The sequence below is a fragment of the Hemicordylus capensis genome, chromosome 4, assembly GCF_027244095.1.
Source record: "Hemicordylus capensis ecotype Gifberg chromosome 4, rHemCap1.1.pri, whole genome shotgun sequence".
Lineage (NCBI taxonomy): Eukaryota > Metazoa > Chordata > Lepidosauria > Squamata > Cordylidae > Hemicordylus > Hemicordylus capensis.
In genome coordinates this window covers 120,757,283-120,783,573 of record NC_069660.1, presented here as the reverse complement: position 1 = coordinate 120,783,573, position 26,291 = coordinate 120,757,283, and the positions used below count along the sequence as shown (strand labels likewise).

Here is a 26,291-nt window from a genome sequence, read left to right as displayed (position 1 = left end):
GAATTAAGTGTATGTCTGGCTTCCTAGCAGATGCAGCATTGACTCCAGAGAGCATAATAACCAACTTCAACTGGGGGTCCATAGCAAATGGCTTCAATGTATATTTCTGGGCCTTGCCGGCAGAATAGATAACAGTTGCAAGCCCTGCTCAAGGATATTGAGCAGGGGTGGAACAAAGGATAGGGACCATACTTTTGCTCTTTGATGATCATAGGTCTGTGCCAGACTGCATGCTTTGCATGCAAAAGGTAGTCTTGTGGCAGCAAGAATGAATTGTCTCCTTTGCTAACTAGGGTCTGCTTGATCTGCATTTGAATGGGAGACTAAATGCAAGCACTGTAAGATATTCCCCTTAGGGGACGTGGCCGCTCTGGGAAGAGCACCTGCATGTTTAAATGCAGAATGTTCCACATTCCCTGCCATCTCCAAGATAGGGCTGAGAGAGACTCCTGCCTGCAGCCTTGAAGAAGCCACTGCCAATCTGTGTAGACAATACTGAGTTAAATGGACCAATGGTCTGACTTTTTATAAGGCAGCCTCCTATGTTCCTAATCCTCTCTTCCTTCAGATCCTTTTATGACACACAGGCACAGGACTTAAGAGAGAAACGGGTCTTGTCATTTGCACTGGGATATGCAGATGGTAATAAACAGTGGGAGTCCTCTCCTACGAGTCTATGACAACTTGCTGTGGGGACAACTTGCCGCAGGGAACAATGCAACTCCCCCTCACAAGCTCATCCTGCCACTTTGGCTTTCGATCCGGAGAGGACAAGTGGGAGAGAGGTGAAAGGAAGCTAAATTCCCACCTGCCACCCACCAAAGCATGTCTTTCACGTTCTGCAGTGGAAGGAAGAATCTCTCTGCATTCCTACCTGTGGGATTGTGCCTCATGAGAAGTGAAATGTCAGATGCGAAGCCTGCACCAGAGCTGTAGAGCAGGCGAGCTGCCATTTTCCTCCTCATATTGCCCTTTGTGGGTCTCCCCAAAGCAGCAGCAGACCTTGCTGCTCAGTTCTCTTATTAAAGCAGACTACCTCATGTGTATCCCAGGGATATTAACAGAACACTTGGGGGATCTGGTGTGTAGTTGAATTTTGAATTGTTTAGCAAAACTCTTAGGAGGAGATTTCCTGGCCAAGGTGTGTGTGTGCATGTTATATTGTTGTTTTTTAATTCTCTGCAGGAAAGTACAACTCACTGTACCCTATGGCCCAGCATAAAACTGCTTACATGGCAGGTGGGGGAGGCGGGCTAGGAGAGCAGCGATGTGGGCTCTACCCATTTTGAGTCAAATGGCCCTTCTCTGGAGGCAACTTGCCAGCCTCACTGAGAAAGCTGCAATTCTCCTGCAAAATGGAGCTTCTCCTGACAAAACCAAGGGACAGGTGGGCAGAAGGAGGGCTGGGAGGCTCTCTGTCCAAAACAGAAGGGTGCCCAGAAACCTCTCCCTGCAGCTTCCACTCAGCGGACAACACATCTCCCTCCCCACCCGCCCCCTCTGCATGTTCATCCTGTCACTTTGACTTTTGATCTGGAGCAGGCAGCGGTGCCGCCACTGCAGGCTTCCTGCCCGCCACTTGTTCGTTTGCAACACTCTGTTCTGTGTAAGAAATCTCCCTTGTGTGTAAAAGGTTTTGCAAGTTTTCGCTCGCGTTGGGGAGGAGGGGTGGCTTCCTCTCGCCTCCCTCTCACTTGTCCCCTCCAGATCAAAAGCCAAAGTGAAAGGACGGGCTTGGGGGGGGGAGTGCCCCCACGGCGAGTTGTCCCATTCCCCTCTCCTACTGCTCAGAAAAGATTCATGCTGCTTCTTGTCTTCTCAAAAACAGAAGTGGAAATGAGATCTCTGGGGAGGAGATATGCATGGTGCTGGATGTCCTAATTGCCAGAAGGTTGTGGGCACTTGACACTGGCAAGCGGATTTGTAGACACTTGATTCTTCTGCTTGTCATAGGGGAAGGACAAAAGGCTAAGCAAAATACTAAATTGCACCCTTGGCCACCAGAAAGCTTTAGTGTCTGTGGTTTATGTATTTACACCAGGTACCACACTGGTTTCCAAGTTTCTTTACAGTCATAACCCTCCACACCCCTCTTTTTAAAGCTATCAAAGAAAAAGTCCCCTCCCCCAATAAAATTATACTTTTTCTTGCACATTCTGAAAAACAGCAGCGACATGTTAGTAATGTAGTTCAATATCAACATCAGCATACAGCAGTGGCCAGCATGAGACTTAGGAGTCAGATATCAAGAAGTAGAGTAGAGTAGAGTAGAGTAGAACGTACAATAGCAGGGCAGGATGAAGAAAAGCCTTGCGATGGAGGCAACATGGCTCCCAAGTGTTATGTTGCCAATCCCTTTATAGCCTCTGCTAGTTGAATAAAATTCCTTATTTTCCCCCAGTTTGCTTATTTTTCTCTCTAGGTTTTACAAAATAGAGATGTGTAGTTCAGCGTAGATATTCAGTCAGTGGAAGCACGGCACTACAAGGAATATAGGAACTGCACAATTTTGCACACACACAAAAGAAGTCTGTAAAGCAATATAGTCCGTCCCCCCCCAATAGAAGGAATGGTACATATTCCATGCATACTTGTGGAAGAGAATTATAAACCCTCTAGCCAACACGCTAAAGGAATTCCAAGATAATACCTAGGTAAGCTTTCCAAGGATTTAGAAATTAAAAATTGAAATATTCAAATTTTGTAATTCTATTAGTTTTGAAACAGCTTTATTATGAAGATGCAGATGGTTGAACACACTTGCACATTTTGCTAATTACTTTACAGATTTCCTGGAAAACATTAAGAAAATGCTATTGTCCCAATCAGGAGCAAGTACGTTTGATTTTAAAATTCACTTGTTTACAAGAGAATTTAGACTCGACAAACAGATAGAAATATGGAATCAAATAGGAAAAAGGAAACCAAAGCTATAGAAGCTACTTAAAAATCAAAGATAAATCAACAGAAAATCTATTTCAATTTAATTAGTTGGCAAACATGTACTGGAAAATACCTGGCAAACATTATTGTGAGCCTACATTACATATATCAGAAATTATACTTCGAGGCACATTGCTGGAGTATTTCTAATTCACTGTCACAGCCAAGTTTGCATTAGAGTGAGACAGATTAGAGTGAGACAGAATTGTCACGCTAATACTACTGGCTGGCAAATGAGCCTCATCACCTTGAAATTCTTCTATGCAAGTTACTGAAACAAACATCACGTGGAACTTTTCTCACTGAAATCAAATTCCATGGATTACATAAGCTAACACAGTTATCCCACTAAAGGTTACACAGGAAATAATCATGAAGCAGCCCTACTGGTTCATCTAGCAACCCCTTTCCAGAGGTTCTTCCAGTTCTCCTTCCAGAGATCTTTTTATCTGGAAATTGAACTTGGCGTCATCTGTATGCACTCTTCATTATACTCTTTCTAGAAGTGTTTTTAGTCCACTACAAATTTTCTCTCAGAGTTCTATTAGAAGTCCATGCAATCATTGTTCATTACATTAATTGTTTTACCCTAGCTTCAGACACCTGCTTTAAGCAATAGATCCACTGAGACTGCTCTAGGCCAGTGTTCTTCAATGCAAGGCCCAGGGACCAATGGAGGCCCCCTTCAATCTTAAGTGTGGCTCCCTGACTAATTGTTTACTGGGCCAGTGTGAATTCGCAGCCAAAGAAGCACAGCTCCCTGGTACTTTGCCCAGTGCTGGGGGGTCCTTTACGGAAAATGGAACCCTCTTGAGGCCCAGCCCCTTCTCAGAAAGTGTGTACGGAAAATGGAACCCTCTTGAGGCCCAGCCCCTTCTCAGAAAGTGTGCACAGAGTGCTAGGAAGTGCAGCCCTTCACAGCGCCTTCCTCCTAGAGACCTTAAGAGAGGACTTCATCTCTCTGAAAGGCCTCTCCCAGCACTAAGAAAAGCACAGTACTGTGCAGAGTGGGAAATAGGTCTCACATTGAAATTTTGTTGTTGTTTTGCCAAAGTGGCCCCTGCTTGAAAAATAGTGCAGATCACTGCTCTAAGGCTTCTGTTACTTTTCATACTGCTCTGGAGCAATAATATTCATGGAATCAAGACTTGGCCCATGAAGGTTTCACTCTAGAACCTACTTTTCCCAACACCTAGATAGTTATTCCTGTTGGCTATTCCTGAATAGCCAAGAGCAGGCAGTTTTAGTTGACACAAATATGTGCTAAGTGGAAATCTAAAAGGTTCAATTTGATTCTTTAAGGACTTTCACAACACCTGTATGGCTAAAGAGTCAATAGCTTTTAAAGGCTAGAGGAAAGAGGCAAGTAGTAAATGCATCTGAAGTATGCGATGACACCCAGATCTAATTCTCCATACCAACTTCTTCAGGAAATGGCATAACTTCCCTAAATGTCTGCCTGGAAGCGTTTATGGGCTGGATGAGGGATAAAAAAAAACTTGTTGAATCCAAATAAGACAAAAGTACTGACTGTGGGGGGTCAGGACCCGAGAGAGGTACTCATTGTGCGGGGTCGAAACTTGGGAGATGAGTTTGGTCTGCCTGTTCTGTATGGAGACACACTTCCCCGGAACAGGTACGCAGTCTGGGGTGTTTCTGGATCCCCAGGTTGAAGCAGTGGCCAGAGGTGCCTCCTATCAGCTTCGGCTGATATGCCAACTATGTCAATTTCTTGAGATAAACTACCTCAGAACAGTAGTACATCTGCTGGTAACTTCCAGACTGGATTACTGCAGTGTGCTCTATGTGAGGTTGCCTTTGTATGTAGTTCAGAAACTACAGCTGGTTCAGAATGGTCCCTGGGTCATCTCAGAGAGACCATATTACTCCTGTATTGAAAGAGCTACACTGGCTGCTGATTATAACCTATAAAGCCTTAAATGGCTTGGGCCCTGGGTATTTAAGAGAACGTCATCTTCATCATGAACCCCACCACCCTCCACAGGAGAGGAGACGAGATGAGACGAGAGCTGATCTTGTGGTAGCAAGCATGTCCACTTGTCCCCTTAGGTCCACCCTGGTTGCATATGACTGGGAGACTAAACATGCGAGTATTGTATGATATTTCCCTCAGGGGATGGAGCCACTCTGAGAAGAGCAGAAGTTTCCAGGTTCCCTTCCTGTCTTCTCCAAGATACGGCTGAGAGAGATTCCTGCATGCAACCTAGGAGAAGCTACAGCTAGACAGCTAGCTGAGCTAGATAGACCAATGGTCTGATGTGGCATATGGCAGCTTCCTATGTTCTTATATACTTAGATACAATTATGTCTTTTATACTATTTATAACTGATCAAAAATACTTATGCGTACTAGTGCAGTAAAGACTTCTCTGCACCTTAATATGAGAGGAGAGCTGGTCTTGTGGTAGCAAGCATGACTTGTCCCCTTAGCTAAGCAGGGTCCACCCTGGTTGCGTATGAAAGGGAGACTAGAAGTGTGAGCACTGTAAGATATTCCCCTCAGGGGATGAAGCCGCTCTGGGAAAAGCAGAAGGTTTCAAGTTCCCTCCCTGGCTTCTCCAAAGATAGGGCTGAGAGAGATTCCTGCCTGCAACCTTGGAGAAGCCGCTGCCAGACTGTGTAGACAATACTGAGCTAGATAGACCAATGGTCTGACTCAGTATATGGCAGCTTCCTATGTTCCTATGCCCATTGAGATAATCAGGAGAGGCCCAATCGTAGTTGCCACCGGCTTGTCTGGTGGCTACTCAGGGATGGGCCTTTTTCCACTGCTGCCCCGAAGCTTTGGAACATGCTCCCTGCTGAAATAAGAGCCTCCCCATCTCTGACAATTAAAAAAAAATCTTTAAAGACACATCTGTCCACCCAGGTTTTTAATTAAATACCGTTTTAATAGTTTTAATATTGTTTTAAGGTTTTAAATTGTTGTAATGTCATTTGCTGTCATTTATTTTAACCAATGTTTTAATTTCTCTGTTGTCATTATTTATTTTAAATAACTGTTCTGTTATTTTTTGTTGTAAACCACCCAGAGACGCAAGTTTGGTGCAGTATAAAAATGTTAAATAAATAAAATATAATGCTGATTTTGAAAGAACTGCACTGGCTGCTGCCAAGTTTCCATGTGAAAATACAAAGTGCTGGTCGATACAAAGAGCGGTAGACACAATGGTTCCTAAGCGTCCTCTCTGACCTGCTTTAAAGTCAGTCCCATGGTATTTGGATGAACCGCGGGAGTTGAAGCAGCGAGGTAGATGTCTAGAGCGCAAGTGGAGGAAGACTTGGCATAAAACCAATAGATTGCAACACAGAGCTCATCTAAGGCTCTATGCTATGGCAATGCAGATGGCAAAGAAGTGGTTCTTTTCTGCCCGCATTGCTTCTGCGTACTCATGCCCAGCTGAGATGTCTAGTAGTCGTGTGCATGGTTCGGTTCAGAGGCCATTGTCAAGGCCTCCGAACCGGTCTGGAATTCCGGGGGTTTGGTTCGGCCCGGGGGGGGGGAGTGTGTGTCTTTAAGGGGGGGTGGTAGTACTTACCCCCCCCCCGCCGCTCTTCCCCCTCCGGCGCTGGTGGTTTTCAAAACATTCCTCCCTGCCGCCCCTGCCCCCGTCGTCGTTCTTGAGTGCTTAAAAGCAGGAAGAGCTGGTGGCGCGCATGCGCCCTTCGTGGCGCGCGCGCTCATCTCCGCCACTGGCGCCGCATACGTCATGCCGCGTGCGCCACAAAGGGCGCACGCGCGCCACCAGCTCTTCCTGCTTTTAAGGACAACGACGGGGGCAGGGGCGGCAGGGAGGAACTCTGGTCTGCCTGTTCTGTATGGGGACACACTTCCCCGGAACAGGTACGCAGTCTGGGGGTGCTTCTAGATAGCACAACGATGGGGGCAGGGGCGGCAGGAAGGAAATCTGCCGCCCCAAGAACGTTTTGAAAACCATCAGCGCCGGAGGGGAAAGAGCGGCGGGGGGGGGGAGTACTACCACCCCCCCTTAAAGCTACACACACACCCGTGCTGAACCGCCCCACCGCGGTTCCGTGCACATCCCTAATGTCTACGGTTGTGAGGGGGCTAGTTCATGCCCCCTCTGCCTTGAATTTGAATTTGGAATCATCTGTTATGTGCTGTGATATTTTTAACAACTTTTTTTGCAATAAAATATCTTGTATTTGTGCTGAACTAGACTCCACAATCACTGCAGAGTCCATTGTAGAGGTGCCCAGCAACCCCTCTTGTAGGATTGGATTATTTTCAGTTTCTTACTTCTGAAGATGTGGACAAACTGCTTCGGACTGTACGCCCCACTACCTGCTCTCTTGACCATTGCCCAGCTTGACTTATTTCATTTGGCAGTCATATTATCAAAGAGGGTCTGGTAAATATCATAAATGCTTCTCTGAGAGAGGGAAGGAATGTCTCCTTGTCTTGTCTCCTAAAGACAAGGAATGTCTCCTTGTCCTGAGGAGACAATTATTAGACCTTATTTGAAGAAACCTGCATTGGAGCCCTCAGAGTTAGCTAATTACAGGCCTGTCTCTAACCTTCTTTGGTTGAGCAAGGTGATTGAGTGAGTGGTTGCTTCTCAGCTCTAGGCAGTTTTGGATGACGCAGATTATTTAGATTCTCTCCAGATTGGCTTTCGGGTCAGCTATGGGGTTGAGACTGCCTTGGTCGGTCTAATGGATGATCTCCAATTGGCTATCGACAGAGGGAGTGTGACTCTGATGATCCTTTTTGATCTCTTGGCAGCTTTCGATACCATTGACCATGGTATCCTGCTGGATTGCTTGAAGGAGGTGGACTTGGGTGGCACTGTTTTACAGTGGTTCTGTTCCTACCTCTCTGGCAGATTCCAGATGATGTCACTTGGAGACTGTTGCTCTGAAAAGTGAAAGCAAAACTATGGGGTTTCACAAGGCTCCATACTGTCTCCATTGCTTTTTAACATCTACATGAAACCGCTGAGAGAGATTGTCAGGAAATTTGGTCTGAGATGCTATCAATATGCTGATGACACTCAGATCTGTTCCTCCATACCAACTTCATCAGAAAATGGCATGACCCCCCTAAGTGCTTGCCTGGAGGTGATATTGGGCTGGATGAGGGATAACAGGCTGAAGCTGAATCCAAACAAGATGGAGGTGCTGTCTGTAGGGGGCCAGGATCAGAGATAACATTTAGATCTACCTGTTCTGGATGGGGTTACACTCCCCCTAAAGGATCAGGTTTGTAGTCTGGGAGTGTTCCTGGATCCCACTCTCCATGGTTTTTCAGGTTGAGGCTGTAGCCAGCAGTGCTTTTTATCAGCTTCCGCTGATATGCTAGATACGTCAATTGGTGGTACATATGCTGGTAACCTCTAGGCTTGACTATTGTAATGCACTCTACATGGGGCTGCCTTTGTACATATTTCAGAAACTACAACTGGTACAGTATACGGCAGCCAGCCTGGTCTCTGGGTTTACCAGAAGGGACCATATAACACCGATTCTAAAAGAACTGAACTTGCTGCTGCTATGTTTCCGAACAAAGTAAAAAGTACTGGTTATTACCTAGAAAACTCTTAACAGCTTAGATCCAAGGTATTTAAGAAAGCGCCTTCTCTGTCATGAACCCTGTCACATATTAAGACCATCTGGAGGTGTCGGGCTGCGGTTGCTGCTGATTCGTTTGATGGCAACTCGAGACCGGGCCTTCACTGTGGCTGCCCCAGGGCTTTGGAACACGCTCCCTGCTGAAATAAGAGCATTTCCTTTGTTTGTTTTTAGGAGGACCCTGAAGACATACCTATTTTCCCAGGCCTTCAGCTGAGATCAAATTTTAAGTTTTTAATGTGTGTTTTTATCTATAATGATTTTTATCATTATAAAAATGATATATGTTTTATATTGTGTTTTAATTCTGCACACCTGTCTTCTCTTCTGTCTAGAGATTTCTATGCTAGGCGGTAAATAAATTCAATAAATAATAAACAAACAAATAAATACATAAAGGTGGGTGGCAGTAGCTGGGAAAGTGCACCAAGTTCAGGAGTATCCTCCTCAGACTCCAATGGTCTCCTCAAGAGTAGAAAGCAGGCAGGCGATCCACACAACAGCCTGCAAAAGCAAATGCTCACTCAGACGAGTAGCAAGATGCTTGGTCTTTTGGAAAGCTTTTCCTGCACGCTCTGGAGCTGCTTGAGAGCCTCACACTGAGACTTCTCTTCTTCCTTTCAGAGGGGGAGAGGGAGAGCCAGGAAGCTTTGTCACTCTTTCCCCCTCTCCCCAGCTGGGTTACTGCCGCTGTGCCTCCTCCTCCTCCAGTTCCAGCTGCAGATCTTGTGAGATCTGCAGCCAGAGGAGAACTGGAGGTGCCCCCGATGGCATCCCAGACAGCTGGGGCCTGGGGGAGGAGGAGGAGGCTCTCCCTCGTGGCTGCAGACGGAGCAGCCAGAGGAGTTTGGGAGGTGGCTGCTCCCCCACTCCTGGCAGCCCAGACAGAGCCCAGAGAGATTGGAGTGCAATATTAAGAGAGAGAGAGAGAGAGAGAGAGAGTGTGTGTGTGTGAGAGAGAGAGAGAGTGTATGTGTGTTATGTGAGCACACTAACTTGATGCTGCCAACCTAGGACAAAACTCTTTCTGCTCACTGTTCCCTCTTTCTGTTCCCTCTAAAAATTAGAGGGAACACTGCTAAAAGATAAATTTCAAAGGACAAAATGTTTTGTCTTTAAGCAAATCAAGAAAAAGACTCCCTTTCTATCCTAGGACAACTGCAGAGGAGAAGAGAGGAAAATCTGAAAAAGCAAAAACAAGTCAAAAGTGATGGGGACTTAGCAGTCCTCTTAGCATGGGGCAAGACAGGACCGGAACTAGGGATTTGGTGCCTTTATCTACCGGAAGCCTCAACTGATAATTCAAACAAGTCCTGTAATGGAGAATGTGGGGTCAACCACCCATCCTATAGGGTGACCTTCTACACTGTGGGAGAAGGTGGAATGACATCCGAATGTTCTTCCACAAGCAGTAGCATGGGAACAGCTTTGACACTTTTATAGCAATACTTTTCCAAAACTCTTCCAATAGCACACGCTCGAGCTGTACAGTACTAGCAGCTATTTTCCTTCTGTTACTGAGATCAATTCTCATGAAATCAAACACCATCAAGCAACAGAATTGCCCTGGATCGCATTAAGACCCAAACATACTAGCAGCTCATCGATACATTTAATTCTAGTATTCCCCCCACTGCACTGGAAACAACTGGTTTAGTCATTTTACTATAAATAACATTGGACTAGTGAACCACTAGTTACTAACAATGTCTAGTGTTTATTTTCTCCAACAGCAAGTATAAACATCTTCAGAAGTGCAAGCAAATAGCAATGCTGATGATAGCCTATACACAACAGAATTATTTTTACATCCCAACAATCGCACCTGATGCTCTATGCTATTGGTAAGCAACGTTAGCTAAGACAACTCCAGCTGGGCTTGGATATCATTAAATACAATGTAATGCAGCAGCTGTCTGAAAATTAGAGCTAGCAATGCTGAAAACCTGCTACTGTTCCATTAGCATCAGATAATCCATGTCAAGAAATCACTTCTTTACAATTGCAGCACTGTGCAATGATCCTGCACATGATGAAACACTGTGCACAGAAAGATATTAAACTTAAAGGTTTAAATTTAAAATACTACACTAAATACTACACTACACCCTTGCTAACTTGGCAAAGAGGCACCTTTTAACGTGGTGATTCTCTTTATTTAGCAGGGGGAGAGTAACTGGCCCTATCCACCCCCAGCACAGTACTTCCAGTGATTGTTGCTGGTGTCTATCTTATGTTTCTTTTTAGATTGTGAGCCCTTTGGGGACAGGGAGCCATCTTATTTATGTATTATTTTTCTGTGTAAACCGCCCTGAGCCATTTATGGAAGGGCGGTATAGAAATCAAATAAATAATAATTTATTGAATTGCTAAAATGCTGCAGCTAGTAATTATGCCCCATTTTTTGTGTGTACTGTTCTCTATGATAACGTCCAGATTCCAATAGAAAACATGCAGTCTCAGTGTCTCAATCCGCATGAGCATGTAACACATAACCGCAAGTACAAGGGGCCCACAGTTCCAGTCTCCCTCCCTGTCTGAATTCAAGTGTCACAGAGAGGAGGGGGAACTGGCTGCCAGGGCTTCCTTCTTGATTGAAGGACAGCCCCAGCAGCCAATAGCAGACAGTGTGAGGGAGGAATTTCCTCCCTCAACTCCGGTTGCTGGACAACAAGCAAATTAGAGTCTGAGAAGAGAAACCACAGGTCAATTTTTTCTCTATAGCTGCTCACATTCAGACAAACAAAAATGGAAGCCAGGGGCACCTTTACCTCCTGTTTCATGCTATGTGTGAATGCAGCCTCAGTCTGTCTGTCTGTCTGTCTGTCTGTCTGTCTCTCTCTCTCTCTCTCTCTCTCACACACACACACACACGGTATGGAATCTTCTAGGGCTCTAAATAATCATGCCTCTCAGGACAGGGAGTCCTCTTCCTGCTCAGATCTGTTCCTGACAGCTGTGAAGTTAAAAAAAAACAACCAAATCTCCCACACCTCCCCACACCCTTTAGTTGGAATAAAGCCAATGCTATATTTTCTAATAAAAATATCACACTGTGTATCAGATGAACCTGATCAAGGAACACATTAGTGGCAAGGAAAGAGTTATTAACAAGTTGTTCTAGTAAGAACTAATCAGCTTACTTTCCTTTCACTGTCTCTACAACTGGACTAAATTTGGTTCAAATTGAGGTCCACAAGTTAGATCTCTTGCGCCTCAAATGTTTATGTGTGCACCATCTTGGATCAGGATGGATCTCATAATTACAAACTACACCATTGAGGTGTTCCTGTGTGTCACTCACTACCAATGTACCAAATTTGGTTCAAATCATTTCAATAGTCCTCAAGTTAGTGCACTTGTGCCTCCAAAGTTTACAGGTCTGCCATCTTGAATCAGTGTGGATGACATCATCACGGACTATGTGACTGCGGTATTCCTGTGTGTCACTCATTGCAACTGTACCCAACTTGGTTCAAATGGATTAGGCAGTCCACAAATTAGCCTGCTTGCGCCTCATGGCTGCCATCTTGAATTGAGGTGGATGACATCACACACAACTCCATTAGAGCATCCCTATGTGTCCCTAAAGCTGTAACAAATTTGGTTCAAATCGGTTAGGTGGTTCACAAGTTAGCCCACTTGCGCCTCAAAAGTTCACATGTCCACCATCTTGGATCGGGATAGATGACATCATCACAAACTATATTGTTGGTGTGTCCCTTTGTGTCCCTACAACTGTACCCGGTTTGTTTTATATTGGTCCAGGCATTGCGAAGTGGGTGGTGGTGGTTGGGGGAACACACGGATGGACACAAACACATGAAGCCAGGTGATCTCATAAGCCTACTGCAAAGTAGACTTAATAAAAATGACTGCATTTAACACTGACAAGCTATGGCACCTCATAGAACAAAAATGTTATTTTGCCACTATATAATGCCTAAAGAGCAACAGGATTTGAAAAGCAATACTTCAGTATGCAGATAAGATGCATTTGTAAAGAGAAGTCTTCCAGCTGGTAACTGAGTGGATGCTCATCCAGGGCTTCCAGTTCAGTGCCAGATTAAGCTTCTAATTAAAACAGCCTTCCTGTCTGCATAAGATAATACTTTTGGCAGAAAATCAATTATCCTAAAAAAAGTTTACTTGAATAGAACTTGGAGGAAATATGAAGTGTTAAAATGCCAACTGCATTTTGGCATGTGCTGGTAGCATGTCATGCCTTCACATACACTGAAGCTAGTAGAAATTCAACAGCCTGCACGGGATACCAAGAACCTCAACTTTCATTTTAAGAGCAATTATAGTTCTAGAGAAAGACATACACACAGTGTCTAAAGGGCCTAGAATATAGGCCCTTTCTGTATCCAGGTCATCCCCCTCAGTCCTTTTCCATCATTTACTTTTCTCCTCTTGTAATACTACTCTTTGCCCATTCAACCTTCTGAATTCAACAAACTCAGAATAAGCATACACATGGAGAACATGTATTTACTTTTAGTAAATGCTGGGCTAGATATAATTTTTTCTTAATGACTGGTTAGCCTACCGATCTGGTCTATCAAAGTCCACTCCTCAATATCTTCATTCCTGGCATCTGATCTTATTTTACTATATCAGTTTCTTGCATTTTTCCTTTGAGATATCCAGGTCTACAAAAGAAAAATGATGAAGAATCTAGCAATCTTGCTGTAATGTAACACAATTGGAAAGAGTACGGTAACAGAGATCTTTCCAAGGGGATGGAGCTGCAGCCCAGTGGTAGGAGAATCCACTTTGCAAGCAGAAGGTCCTAAGTTCAACCCCAGGCATCTCCAGGTACATCAGTCCTGTTTGAAATCCTGGAGAGCAACTATCAGGAATTGTAGGCAGTACTGAGCTCAAAGGACTAATGGTCTGACTCAGGATAAGGCAGCTTCCTATACACCCATGTGCCAGGCTTTCTAAAGCTGTTTTTTGTGGTTGTGCAATTGAATTGAGGTGGAAACAAGCCTGGTTATGGCAACTGATCATCTCTCAAAGATATGGATTTGCTTCTCACGTTACTAGGCATCATACAGAATAACTGCAAAGATGTCATGATCTAGTCAAAGTTAAGCACCTATGTCCCCACAAATTATAATGAACAGGATAGGCATGTGCCCAACTTCTCCATTAGAATAAATGGGATTTAGGTGTAGGACTTTGCCTGCCCAAAATTAAGAACCACCTGATTGAAGTTCAAAGGCTGATCTTGAAAGCCAAATACAAATCAAGGAGAGCATGAAAGCAGAAATAGCAGTTGTTATGGTAGTGGCGATTTAGGCGTACAAGCTGCAGGTAAAGCAGAAAATATGTAAAAGTTGTACATTAGTTATTCGAGATGGGAAGCATTTTATAGCAACACATATACTTGCAATGAATGGTACACTAGCATAGATGGTGTTCAATCATTTTATAGAAGAGCAAGTGTATCAGTGGCTATTGACCATGATAATTAAAGCTGAAACCTCAATGTTCAAAGGCACATTCCACTCCAGTGACTAGATACTGAAGAAAATCATTGACAGTCATCTCCATCAAACCCTGCATATGAGTTTCCAAGGGGAATCTAACCATTACTGAGACAGTGCTAGACTAAATGGTTTCTCAGATATGGCTTGCATGAAATTCACATCACCAAAGCATCAGTTAGCTTAACTGACTTGTATGGGATATGATTGTGCCGCCACTGTATCTGCTTCCAGTCTTGTCCATTCTGTGGTCTCATCTGCAGTCATACCTAAAGAGAAGTTTGAGTAATACTGGATTAAACTATTGACATGACCATGCAAGACAATTCTTATGTCATCTAGTACTTCAGTCCACCTAAGAAAATTATTATAAACCAAATCAGTCAACTCAGAAAGTTGCCCAACATCAATTGATCCTAGAGCACATCAGTCTCAGGTATGGGTAGCTTGACAGACAGTCCTGAAAAGAGAAAATAAAAAACCTATATAGAGCAGTTAAATTTAAATGATAGTAAATAGCACCTTTTATATAAATCTCCCCTAATGGTGCAGCAGGGAAGTAACTTGTCTAGCAAGCAAGAGGTTGCTGGTTCGAACCTCCACTGGTATATTTTCCAGGCTATGGGAAACACCTATATCGGGCAGCAGCGATACAGGAAGATGCAAAGGCATATGGCTCTGTGGTCGCCAGGAGTCAACATCGATTCGACAGCACTTTACTTTGCCCATTTAACTAAAGATGCCTTTCTTGCTCTATCATTTCCAACTTTTGCTACAGTATTTTCAAAACAAGAGTGAAAGCAAAGCACTGAAGCTGAGTGATCATTGCCCAAATGTACTTGCCCCTTGCTATTTACCTTTTGTTCAAGCATTTAGCTTTTTACGCTATGAAATGTTATTCTATGCACAATTAATCTCCTTTCTACAGCAGCGAACACTATGAAATCTAGCATTAACCCATTTCCAAAGCAACTAGGAATTCTCTGCCTCTTAAAGAAATAATCTGTTTGCTATTTATACAAGTGATTCATATCTATAATATTGAGCCACTTAGGGATACATTTTCATAATCTGATAACACTCAAAAATGTCATGGAGAACATTGCCGAGAAATGTACTGACAAATCTGCAATGAGAAGAACGGAAAAAGAGACAAGTTCAGCAACATTGATCTGAATACAGTCAAGGCTGGATGTGTGAAGGGCATGCAATTAGATACATTCAAGGTTGAATGTGCCATTGCACAGAAGGGCCAGAGGAAGAAAACAGTATGGCCAGGTAAAGTTGAGGAATTGTATCCTCAAAAGAGGCCTGAATAGAGAGGAGGAATTATGGTAGGTTTGACATTCCATATAATAATGGCAATGTAAGCAAGAAGGTTGGTCCCAGTGATGAACTAGTGCAAACTGGGATGGAGAGACATCTCTCCAATTGTGACAGCAGGAGACAAGATTGAGAGAAGGAACAGCATTCCCATGAAGGAATGCCAGTCATCAAGCAAGAGTAGTGGTGGTGTATAGAGTGGGGAGGGGATGGTCCTGAAGAGGTACTTGAGGAATCTTCCAAGGACTGAGTGGGAGATGTTGGCACTGTGTCAGTATGTCTCCCCATGGTCCTGAGCATAGAGATAGTAGGCTGTGCTAGCTTTGCAGATGAGAGGTGGGTGGCCTTCCTCCAAACCTGATTGGATGTATTGAGTTTGCCAGGGTGAGTTAGAGAATATCATCAGGAAAAAATTGGGCAGAATGACAACCCAGACAATGCAAGTATCTTGGGGTTTAGACAGCTTCAATGGTTTAAAACGTTTGGCACTTAAAACATCCCAGTCACTCAAATTTTAAGTATGGATATTCAGAAGAGTGTGATACTATACATCCTTGACTCTGACCACCTCTATTTCAGCAAAGAAATAGATAGCTCTTGGTTTCACAGAAGAGAAACAGAAAATGTTATGGTAAAGGTGGTGGTGGGAAATCTCTGAAATTAGAGATACTGGAAAGGTGAAAATGACTACTCAATTTTCATTTGTGGACAGTAGGGATGTGTAAAAGATTTCAACAGTGAAACAGTTCAACTTGAAATAGGCCGTTTTGAATATTTCGAACTCAAAACAGAACACCCTTTAAACAAAGGGCCTGTTTCAAGCTTGGAGCAGAACAACCCTGTTTCGATTGAAATGTCCCAAATGCCATTTTGGAAGCCTGTTCCCCACTGCTGATTGGTTTTCTGGCACTAGCTTCTGATTGGCTTGTGATCTCCTTGCTTCTTGGTTGGCTTGCTATCATACAAATCAAGTCAATCAATCTTTATTAGAATTTTAGACCAGCATAAAAACAAACAGAGCACTTAACAGTTGATATTAAGAATAATTGAAAGCAGTTAAAATGATAGAGTCTATGCCTATTATTTATTTATTTGTCAAATTTGTACACTGCCCCAAACTTTCATCTCTGGGTGGTTAACAACAACATAAAACAAGTTAAAACATACACAAAAATCTGTAAACAATTTAGGCAATCTAAAAATCAAAAACATTAAAACTTAAAAATTTTATCAGATGAAAAAGCTTGGATGAAGAGGTGGGTTTTCAAGTGCTTTTCAAAAGTTGTCTATTAGCCAGCTGCAGGGGAGTAACAGCAGGACAGAGGGCATGCCCTCAACTCCTGCCTGTGGCTTCCAGAGGCATCTAGTGGGCCTCTGTGTGAAACAGGTTGCTGGACTAGGTATATGCACAGACTGTGGAGGCGCGGTCCGACGCTGGGGTTGTGTGTCGCTTTAAGGGCGGGGTTATATGTGTGTCGCTTTAAGGGCGGGGGGGTTATACCCGCCGGTTTTTCTCCCACGTCACTCCATTTTTGAGTGAAATCTTCAGGGCGGCAGCGGTCCTCCCTGCCGCCCCTGCCCCCTTGTTAACTGCCAAAAGTGGAAGTAACTGCCACGCATGTGCCCGCTGCTCGCACACACACTGTGTGTGTGATGAGTGCAGTGTGCGCATGCACATGAGCGATGGACGCATGCGCAGGAGTTACTTCCGCTTTTGGCAGTCAACAAGGGGGCAGGGGCGGCAGGGAAGACCACTGCTGCCCTGAAAATTTCACTCAAAAATGGAGCGCCGGAGGGGGAAAAGCGGCGGGAGGGATAAGTATAACTCCCCTGCCCTTAAAGCGACATACACACACACCCAGCGTCGGACCGGGCCACTTGTGACCCAGTTCGTAGGCCTCTAACATGGCCTGCAGACCGGTTTGTGCACATCCCTGTGCTGGACTAGATGGGCCTTGGTCCTGATCCAGCAGGGCTGTTATGTTCTTAGCATAAAGACTAAGGTTACTATAAAATTACTTTAAGATTACTGTATGGCTAAAATCTATGAGCGACTGTAGAAAGTAGTCAATGGAACTGTAAAATTGCTAACAGAGTAGCGTGAGGACTATAGAGTCACAGTTGGGCTAAAATCTATGATGCTATTAAAATTTGCATGCTATTAAATTGCTGAAATGCTAAAATCTGTCAGTAAAATATTCAGGGTGGATTTGATTTAAATCAAACTGATTTAAATCACGATTTAAATCACTAGCAGGGTGGATAAAAATAAAAAAAATCTGATTTAAATCAAAAAAATCTGATTTAAATAAAAAAAATTGGATTTTTTTGATTTAAATCGGATTTTTTTGATTTAAATCGGATTTTTTTGATTTTTATCCACCCTGCTAGTGATTTAAATCGTGATTTAAATCGTGATTTAAATCAGTTTGATTTAAATCAAATCCACCCTGAAAATATTAAATGATAAACTAAGCCAGTAAAAGTAACAGGACTGAATTAAATGATTAGTTATTGCTGGCGGTCAGAGCCCAGCGAATTCTGCAAGTTTCCATGCAGAACTTGGCAACATTGTATGTTATAGAGGGATTATAATCTGAGTGTAATAGGGAGACGTAGGATTGGCCAGCGCATCCTGGCGCCCTATCTAATGAGATAATAAGGGCACTTTGTAAGTCTCTATAGAATACACAGTGAAAGATAACTTGTTGCCCTTCTGTAGTTAGGTACTTCTATTTGTGTAAGGTATCCAGCAGGTGGTGTTATGTACCTTAGATTATCAGAGAGAAGAATGTTCGAGGAACTATCTAAATCAGTTTGGCATTCTACATCAACTATGTGCTCTTTGATAAGTCTTCTGGCCCACTCGTAACCCAAGGAATGTAGGTGAGAACAGGAGAGTCCAAGTAAGGATAGTTTCGCTGATATAGTTTTCATGTGGATTAGAAGCTGTCCACCAAATTTGAGGGGACTAGGCCCATTGGGAGGAGGAATAGTCTCAGCCAGTAGTTGAGTTTGGACAACCAGACTCTGGCCTCCACTTTCACCAGGCCTGCCTCCAATCGTAGACTGGCATTATACACACAACAGGCGACTTGAAGTACTGGTCTAGAGGGGCAAATTTGGGAAAGGGGCCAACAGTAGTAGTAGTAGTAGTAGTGACATTGACTTAGCTTCAAATAGCTTATGTATTGGCTCCCTTTTGATCCGGAGAATTTTAAGTTGGCAGTGGCGCATCTCTGGGTGTTTGGGACAACATGGCTGCCATGGGCCTTCCTAGTCCCAGAAGCATGAAAACCACCCCCAAGTATTTGAAACATGAGACCTGGTCAATGTCGGCACGTAATTAATACGCCAAGAGTGTGTGCTTGGTCTCATAGAGAAGACCATAATTTTGGTTTTATGGGAATTGATTACCAGTAGGTCTTCCTTACAGTACTGAGCGAGGGTCTTCAATGTCCTTAAGTCCTATGAGGGTCCTTGAGACGACTGCCACATCGTCTGCATAGAGCAGGGAGGAGATGTGTTTCTATGCCAGCTTTGGTGGGTGGAAGTCTAGGTTGTTTAGGTGGCCCACCATATTGAACAGGAGAGGAGAGGAGCATGTATGCAACCTTGGGTTGGAAAAGCATTAGTTAAGTGTCATCAGGGGTTGCATCTAACCTTCAGGGATGTGTCTATCATGCAGAGTATGAATGAAAAACAGCAGGTGGACAATTGAGGAGGCTTCCTTTCCCCCAATAATTTGGGTCATGAGATGGAGTCAAAAGCGGACTTGAGATCAATGAAGGCTGCATACAGGGAGACCGAGTTGTATTTTTTGATTAGGTGCTCAAGTACAAGGCACTAGTCAATAGTGGATTGTCCCTCTCTAAATCCAGCCTGCTCCTCCATCAAGATGTTTTCTTCTTCCAGCCAGTCCCTTTTCAATATTCATGTCTATCATAGAGTTTGCTGACTATGCTGAGCAGGCTGATAGGCCTATAATTAGCTGGTCATCCTTCATGCCTTTTTCAAAGATGGGATCTATGTCTGAAAGCCCCCAGTCTCTAGGGATATATCTGTGTTTGTTAATGGATGTGAACAGCACAGCCAGAATGGGAGCCCACCATGCTGAGTCATTTTGCATAAGCTCAGGGTAAATTAGGTCAGCAATACAAATCAAATATTGTCATGGGCAACTGTGCCCCCCATTGGCTGGGGAGTAGGGAGGAGGTGGAACAACAAAAAAGGAAGTTTCAAAATGTATTCAAAGGGACTGGGAGGCAGAGAGCAAGATTTGATTTGGTGGTTTTCTTTTCTCAACACTGAGTATAATATGTTGTGCAATTGCTGCTAGAACTATCTGGTTCTGCTGGATCTCAGACTGACAAAGGAAGAACCTGGGTGCCTGCCTGCCTTGAGTTGTGGTTTGTTTTGTTTGTGAGATAGTATTGTGGTGAGAAATGGACAGTGGCAGTGTGTGTGTATGTATGTGTGTGTGTGCACGTCCATGTGTAGTATTTCTTGGTGATTGCTGTGATAAGTTCTATGTCTGGCCTTGAGACTAACTTGTGCTTCACTCACTGCTCTAGTCTGCATCGCAAGGTAGTCAAAATGTGGCTGAAGTTGCTCTAGTTGAGCTTTTGGCCATGCTTGCCACCAAGAGTGTTGCTGTGGAAGCTGTTGCAATGCTAGGAAGTAAGGAGTCATAACTCTGTGTGTGAGAGCAACTTGTGCCAATGATATTACAGCAGCGCAGACACTGTCGTGGGCAGTGGATTCTGGATCAGTGGTTCTTTTTTGCCCATTTTAAAACTGTGTTTGAAACATGTGTTGTGTTGGGAGGGATTGCCTTTTACTGTGTTCTACAGTGTTTATCAAGACAGAGTTGCAAAATGCATCGCAAATTGCAATGCAAAACCTGTGTGTGTACACTCTTGAGTGCAGCTTGTTATGCCATGGGGAATAATAGGGAACATGAAACACCCCACAGGTAGCTCCTAGGGACACCAAAGTGGGTTGGGTGCCAAGGCATGATAGGTGCTACCAACCACCCAATCCACAAAATAAATTGGCAAGCAGGCGATTTTAAACAAAATGTTTAACCTTTCTCCAGGGTTCCCAATTGTTTCCTATGTCCGAAGCTTGCAACGTTTTGAGTTTGTTCTGTCTAAACTATCAGTCTGACCAGTTAGTTTGATGAAATGTTTCAGCCATTTGTGTTTCATTTCAGTCTCGAAACAGAACACAAAATCTGTTTTGTGCACATCCCTAGTGGACAGCAGAAACATGTAGATAATTCCTGCAGTTCAAGAACCAAAAAATTATTAGTGTTTGACTATTATTCTAGGAAATTTAAGAACTTACAACAGATCATGATCTAATCTGAGTTAGACATGCCTAACATCAATGACTTAAAGTGAGCTTAAGCATGCGTGCCAGAGTTCACATTTAAGTCTGTGAAGTCATGTTGCTTTTCGGATTATAATAAATTGACAAGAACATTACACAACACTGTCACTTTCCTACCTAAAAAAGCCAAAACTGAGTTAAGCATGTCATTTAAACCATCTACCTGCTCTTTGCTCAAAGAATCCAAGCATCAAATTTGAACTCTCAAGATAATGATTCAAATTTAATATTGTTAGAAGTGCAGAATCACAATACACATATACATCTGGCTCAAGAAAGAAAGAAAGAAAGAAAGAAAGAAAGAAAGAAAGAAAGAAAGAAAGAAAGAAAGAAAGAAAGAAAGAAAGAAAATTTCAGTTTAAAGATAAACATTATTTCAAAAATCTTTATTGTTAGTCATTCAACCAGCAAAATACAAAGTACAAAAGCTTTACATAAAAGTGAACTTGGTCAAATAAAGTAATAAACTGTTAAAACATAAAGCAGAACCATAACACCCGAGTTCATCCATTACATAAAACAGAGGGCTCCATGCATTATAATAATCTAAAATTTAATTCAATCCAGCTTCATATCTTGCTTCTCAACATTTCTTATCCTAGTCTTATTAGCCAGAAAACAATACTTCACCATGTTATAAGATACTACATCCCAATGGTCTGTCAAAAGTAATTCCAGATAGAACTGCTCAGAACAACTGGGGTATGCTGTTAAAAAAGGACTTATATATCTCTCCCACAAAGTTTGATAAAACTGACAATTCAAGATAACATGGGCTGTTGACTCCACGTTCCCAGAACCACAAGGGCAGACAAACTCCTTATAGGGCAGGGATGGGGAACCTTGGCATTCCAGCTGTTTTTGGACTACAACTCCCATAATCCCCAGCCACAGAGGCCAATAGCTAGGGATTATGGGAATTGTAGGCCAACATCTGCAGGAGTGCCAAGGGGATCTTACACCATCTCCCCTCCCGGACAGCCATTTCTAAGGCATTACACCGGGCCAGCGTCAGAGCCCTCTGGCAACTAGATACTAATATTTTATTAAGGTATCTTGCTGGGCCAGACAGTGATGTTTGATTACCTAAATAAGGGTCAACCCCTATCTGGCTCCTGTCCATCTGTTTCTCCATATCCATAATGTGTTGGCACAGACATGATCTCGCTCTCCCATAGCCCAAGACAACCAAAGCATTGCTGGAGAAGCCATGGTAGTTCAACTCCTTCTCCACATAGTATTTCCACCTAGACCTATATATATCATTCAACACTAAGGGTGCTAGTCCTACTGGCTGAAAAATCAACTTCAGCCAATATAAACACTATTTCAAATCTATGCTTATTAAGAATTTTATGCCATAAAATAAAAAGATAATTCAACACCTGCCCCCCTTGAGTGGATAGCAATACGAAGCAAATAGCAATATCATACATTTTTCTGGTGCAAGACCTAAAGGCAAATGGCAACAACTGGGGTCAAGATAGCCTATTGCGTTCATGCCACTTTACAATCTTCCAGTCAGGGCTAAGAATTTCATCTAAACTCTTTAAACATACAACAGTTTTCCTCTCAGGACTTGTCAGTGGTTATGTTAATAAAGCACACTCCTGATCCAAATTACTTAACATGCTTTAAAAATGGGAGGTGAGGGAAGCTCCAGTCTTCATCATGTCAAGTTAAGGTAGCACAATAGCAGTTAAGTGGCAGAGTTCTACCAGTCCACTTGCCAGCTTACCAATGGCAATTTTGTTCATCTATTAGCAAATCAGTAACAATCACCATTCCAATTTCAACAAGAAGCTAACTACCAGCAATATTACTACTAGTTCCTGAGGACCACCTGTTTCCATCTAGGTCTGCCAACCATATAAGTTTTTGTTCCACATACAGGCTCTGGCCAAAATACATTATTTATAGACATAGGACACTGTCTTCTCAGTGAAAAGTCCTCTTTGGGGAGATTTGGCCCATCCCCCTTCTCTTCCAAGTGTTCAAAAACAGAGAGACTGTTATCTGCATGCTGACAGAGAGAATGCTGCTAATTGTTTAAAAAAATGTCTGAGACCCATACTCTGGTTATTGCTTATTGCTCTTTGGTAATGTTTTTATAATGTTACTTGCATCCTTTGTTTAACTCACTGTAAAGTGCCTCGAGACCTACAGGCACTAGGAAGCTTAAAAAACACTTTCTAAGGCTACTAGTTTTCTTAAGTTTGAAAAACTGTTCCTAAAATGTGTTAAATTCAGTACTGTGTATAAGGCAGTGGTTCTTAATGTGGGGTCTGTCAGATGTTGCTGAACTCCCAGCATCCACAGCAACAATGGCTGAGGATGCTGGGAACTGTAGTTCAGCAACGACAGACCCCAGATTAAGAACTACTTGTATAAGATGTCAAGTTCTACCTTTGCCCTAAAATTACTTTGATTGTCGGCATTAGCATTTACCTTCCATCTACTTTAGAAAAAAATATTTCACCCATCCATTATTTTGTCTTCAAAATTATACTCCCCTCCTTTTTGAATACCAGATCAAAATATCAATGTGATACAGTTAATTTTTTTTTTACTAATATCAAACACTTTATTTTTTAAAAATGTTGATTTGTCAAGGCTGTTGAGCTTATCTTCATTTTACAGATTGAGGGGTATCATACCAGAGTTATACTTGCTAAAAGTCATGGGGAAAGTTGGTGGCAGAGGCTGAACAGAAAAAAGTCTTTTCACTTTTTAAGCTTAATTTCTTTGGTGACATTTGCTCTCACATCTTCCTCTATAATAAAGAGCCAGGGTGCGCGCCCGTGTCTTCCTTGGCTGTTCTGGGCATGCGCGGAGCGCATGCCCAGAACGTCCGAGGAAGATACAGCCGCAGGCACCAGGCGGCCATGTTGAGGAGAGCGGCGGGCCGAGAACGGCCTACGTGGAGGGCAGAGGCGGAGGCGGCAGGTCCAGCCTGGCCGCGGAGTGAGCCGACCGCTGTTGGAGTGGGGAGCAGCTGGGCTCACTCCGGCCGAGCGGCTCTCCGAGGCAGAGCGGCAGCTGCTCTCCGGTGCAACCCCGGCCAGCCAGGGGTAAAGCAAGCGAGTGAGTGAGTGGAGTGGAGCGCCGGCTGAACAATAATAAGCTGCTGCTGGCTCCTCCCGCTGCCGAGTCTGATGGACGGACTGGCTGACTAGCTACGTGGGGGGGGGGAAGGAGCGAAGAGGCTGGGGGGCTCTCAGGCACGGAGCGAGCCAGCCAGCGAACAGCGGCCGGGCAGCGAAAGTGGAACGAGCCAGAGCGGCGGGCAGAAGAAGCGAGCAGGGCACGGCGGCGGATGCTTTCCACGGCCGGGGGTTTTTGGTGGCGGCGGCAGCCAGCGACCGTTGGAAGTGCTGCCGCGTGGGGAGGAGGGAGACAGGCGAGGCTCGGCCACTGTGCGTGCCCTTCAGTAGGCCGTGCCCACAAACCCCCTGCCTTCAAATTCTCTTTTGCTTTTGTTGGGTTGTGCTCCTTGGGACTAGCCCGGCCACCCCTTCAGGGCTGGGGTTGGCCCCAGGCTCCAAGTCGCCAGGAGAAGGAAAGGAGTAGTCTTGCATAGGAATATAGGAAGCTGCCATAGACTGAGTCAGACCCCACCTCTTCTAGCGCCCGTTAATGTAACGGGCTCAAAGTTACTAGGGGAAAGGGGAGCAAAGCGGGGACCATGCGGACAGGGAGCAAAGCAGGGACTATGCGGGACGCAATAGTGGTCTACTAGCACCCGTTAATTTAACGGGCTTAAAGTTACTAGTTATTAATATAATTCTCCAAAGTTGGCAACTGAAATTATGTTTTTATTATACAAAGTAATTATTTATGATTATACAATATCTGCATTAAGAATGAAAATCCGTTTACATTCATGTTTTAACCTTGTTTTAACATTTTCTGGGGAAAGGCAAAAAAGAAATCCACTTCAGAGAACCAAGATCTCTTTTACATTTTTAAAAAAATGTACCTCAGATCAACACTTAAAATGAGAAATAGCACAATCGAGAGAAATTTAATGGCCAATGTCTAGTCTATCAAAGGTACAGAATACTGCCTATCTCTGAACATCTGTTGCAAATGCAAACATCAACCACTTTATTTTTTGCCTGGAAATCCGATAATTAAATCCTAAGAGTATCCTTAATATACAAATGGATGATGACTAGTAGAGAGTTCTATTTATTAAAGATTGTTTTGTTTTTTTGCTGAGATACGATATTATTCAAGACTTGGTGAAAAACCTAACTTCAATCTAAAAGGCTGATTTTGTTTTTCATTCACAGGTCCAAATTATTCTGTAGATATGATAGTATAACTTGACCACCACTAGAGGGAGTGAAAGATCATGCTTCCCCCTTTGATACTTTAAGGTTGAACCTGGAAACACATAATTTTGGTCCTTTCACAACTGTTTAACAGAAGCCTCTTGTGCATGGACCTATATTTAACATTGTTTTTAAGTTGCCCTGTGATTAATAGGGAAGGCAGGATACAAATCACTCAAATAAAGCATTCATAACTAGCATTTTCAAATATTTAAGTATCTTCTGTCTCAGAAGTGGTCTCAATATTAAATTCTGTACAGTGCCATCCTGATCATCCGACAGAGTAAGGTAGCTGTCACTGACAGGCAGTTTGGGGCAAACTTGCCAGTATAGTCTTTCTACAACTAAGTTTAAAAGGTAACCTTTGGCACACTCGATTCACTTCTAACAAATAATGACTTGAGTTATAAAACCAATAATGTGTTTTGCAGAGAAAACGGCGTGCAAAAATCACTAGTAATGTATTTTTTCAGAGCAACAGATGGACTAGCATGTTCGACCACTCTTTAGACAGATCAAGAACACATGGGGCACATCTCAGGCACCAGGTGGTCTTGGGCACCACCCTGATTTTGTATGAAGTTGACTAAGTCAGGAAACTCTACACACTAAAATTCAAAGTAACCAACAAATGAAATTTGAAATATTTTGCAAGTGTATAAGTATCATCCCAATATGATTTTTACTTGCAATATCCCACAACCAGAACACACTTTACTTGTAACATTAACCTAATAATTTCAGTTACAACTATGATCTTGTACTATGTGCATCTTATTTATGTAGAGAATTATGTTAAAAAGAGCCTATGTCAAAAGGGACTAACACATCTAACATTTTTGTTTACAGAGAAAAAAATGACTCTTAAGCTACCTGTGAGTGCTAGGAAGTATAAGCAATAAGAAAAAATAAATTACAAAGGCACGCAATTCTCTGTATGTAACACCAAGGCCTCAGGGAGAATAAAATATTAACAGCACTAGAATCTGAGTTCCAAGGAATGGCAATCCTGAAGAACCGCTGACTAGATTTGAAAAATGAGAGCATAGGTGCATCTTGGCTGGTAAGAATGACACAGTAGCAAACCGTTGTGGTGATCAGATAGGGCAAACAATGGCAATGGGAAGGTCTGCTGAGAAGTGACAGGGGCTGTGGCAGAACACGTCATCAGAAAGTAGTTAACTTC

The 26,291-nt window shown here is 43.3% G+C and overlaps 1 protein-coding gene across 5 annotated transcripts in view; it reads right to left on the bottom strand.

The window, feature by feature from the left end:
• The window catches only part of HS2ST1 (heparan sulfate 2-O-sulfotransferase 1), a 157,933-nt gene that overhangs the window by 35,854 nt on the left and 95,788 nt on the right, over window positions 1–26,291 (bottom strand). For 2 of the 5 annotated variants that reach the window (XM_053244926.1, XM_053244925.1), the window contains exon 2: window positions 14,244–14,320. The exons of the other annotated variants lie outside the window; for them this stretch is intronic. In XM_053244926.1, the coding sequence (XP_053100901.1) occupies window positions 14,244–14,295 (52 nt within the window). In that variant the 5' untranslated portion in view covers window positions 14,296–14,320. The remainder of the gene's footprint in view (window positions 1–14,243; window positions 14,321–26,291) is intronic. 5 annotated transcript variants of the gene reach the window in all.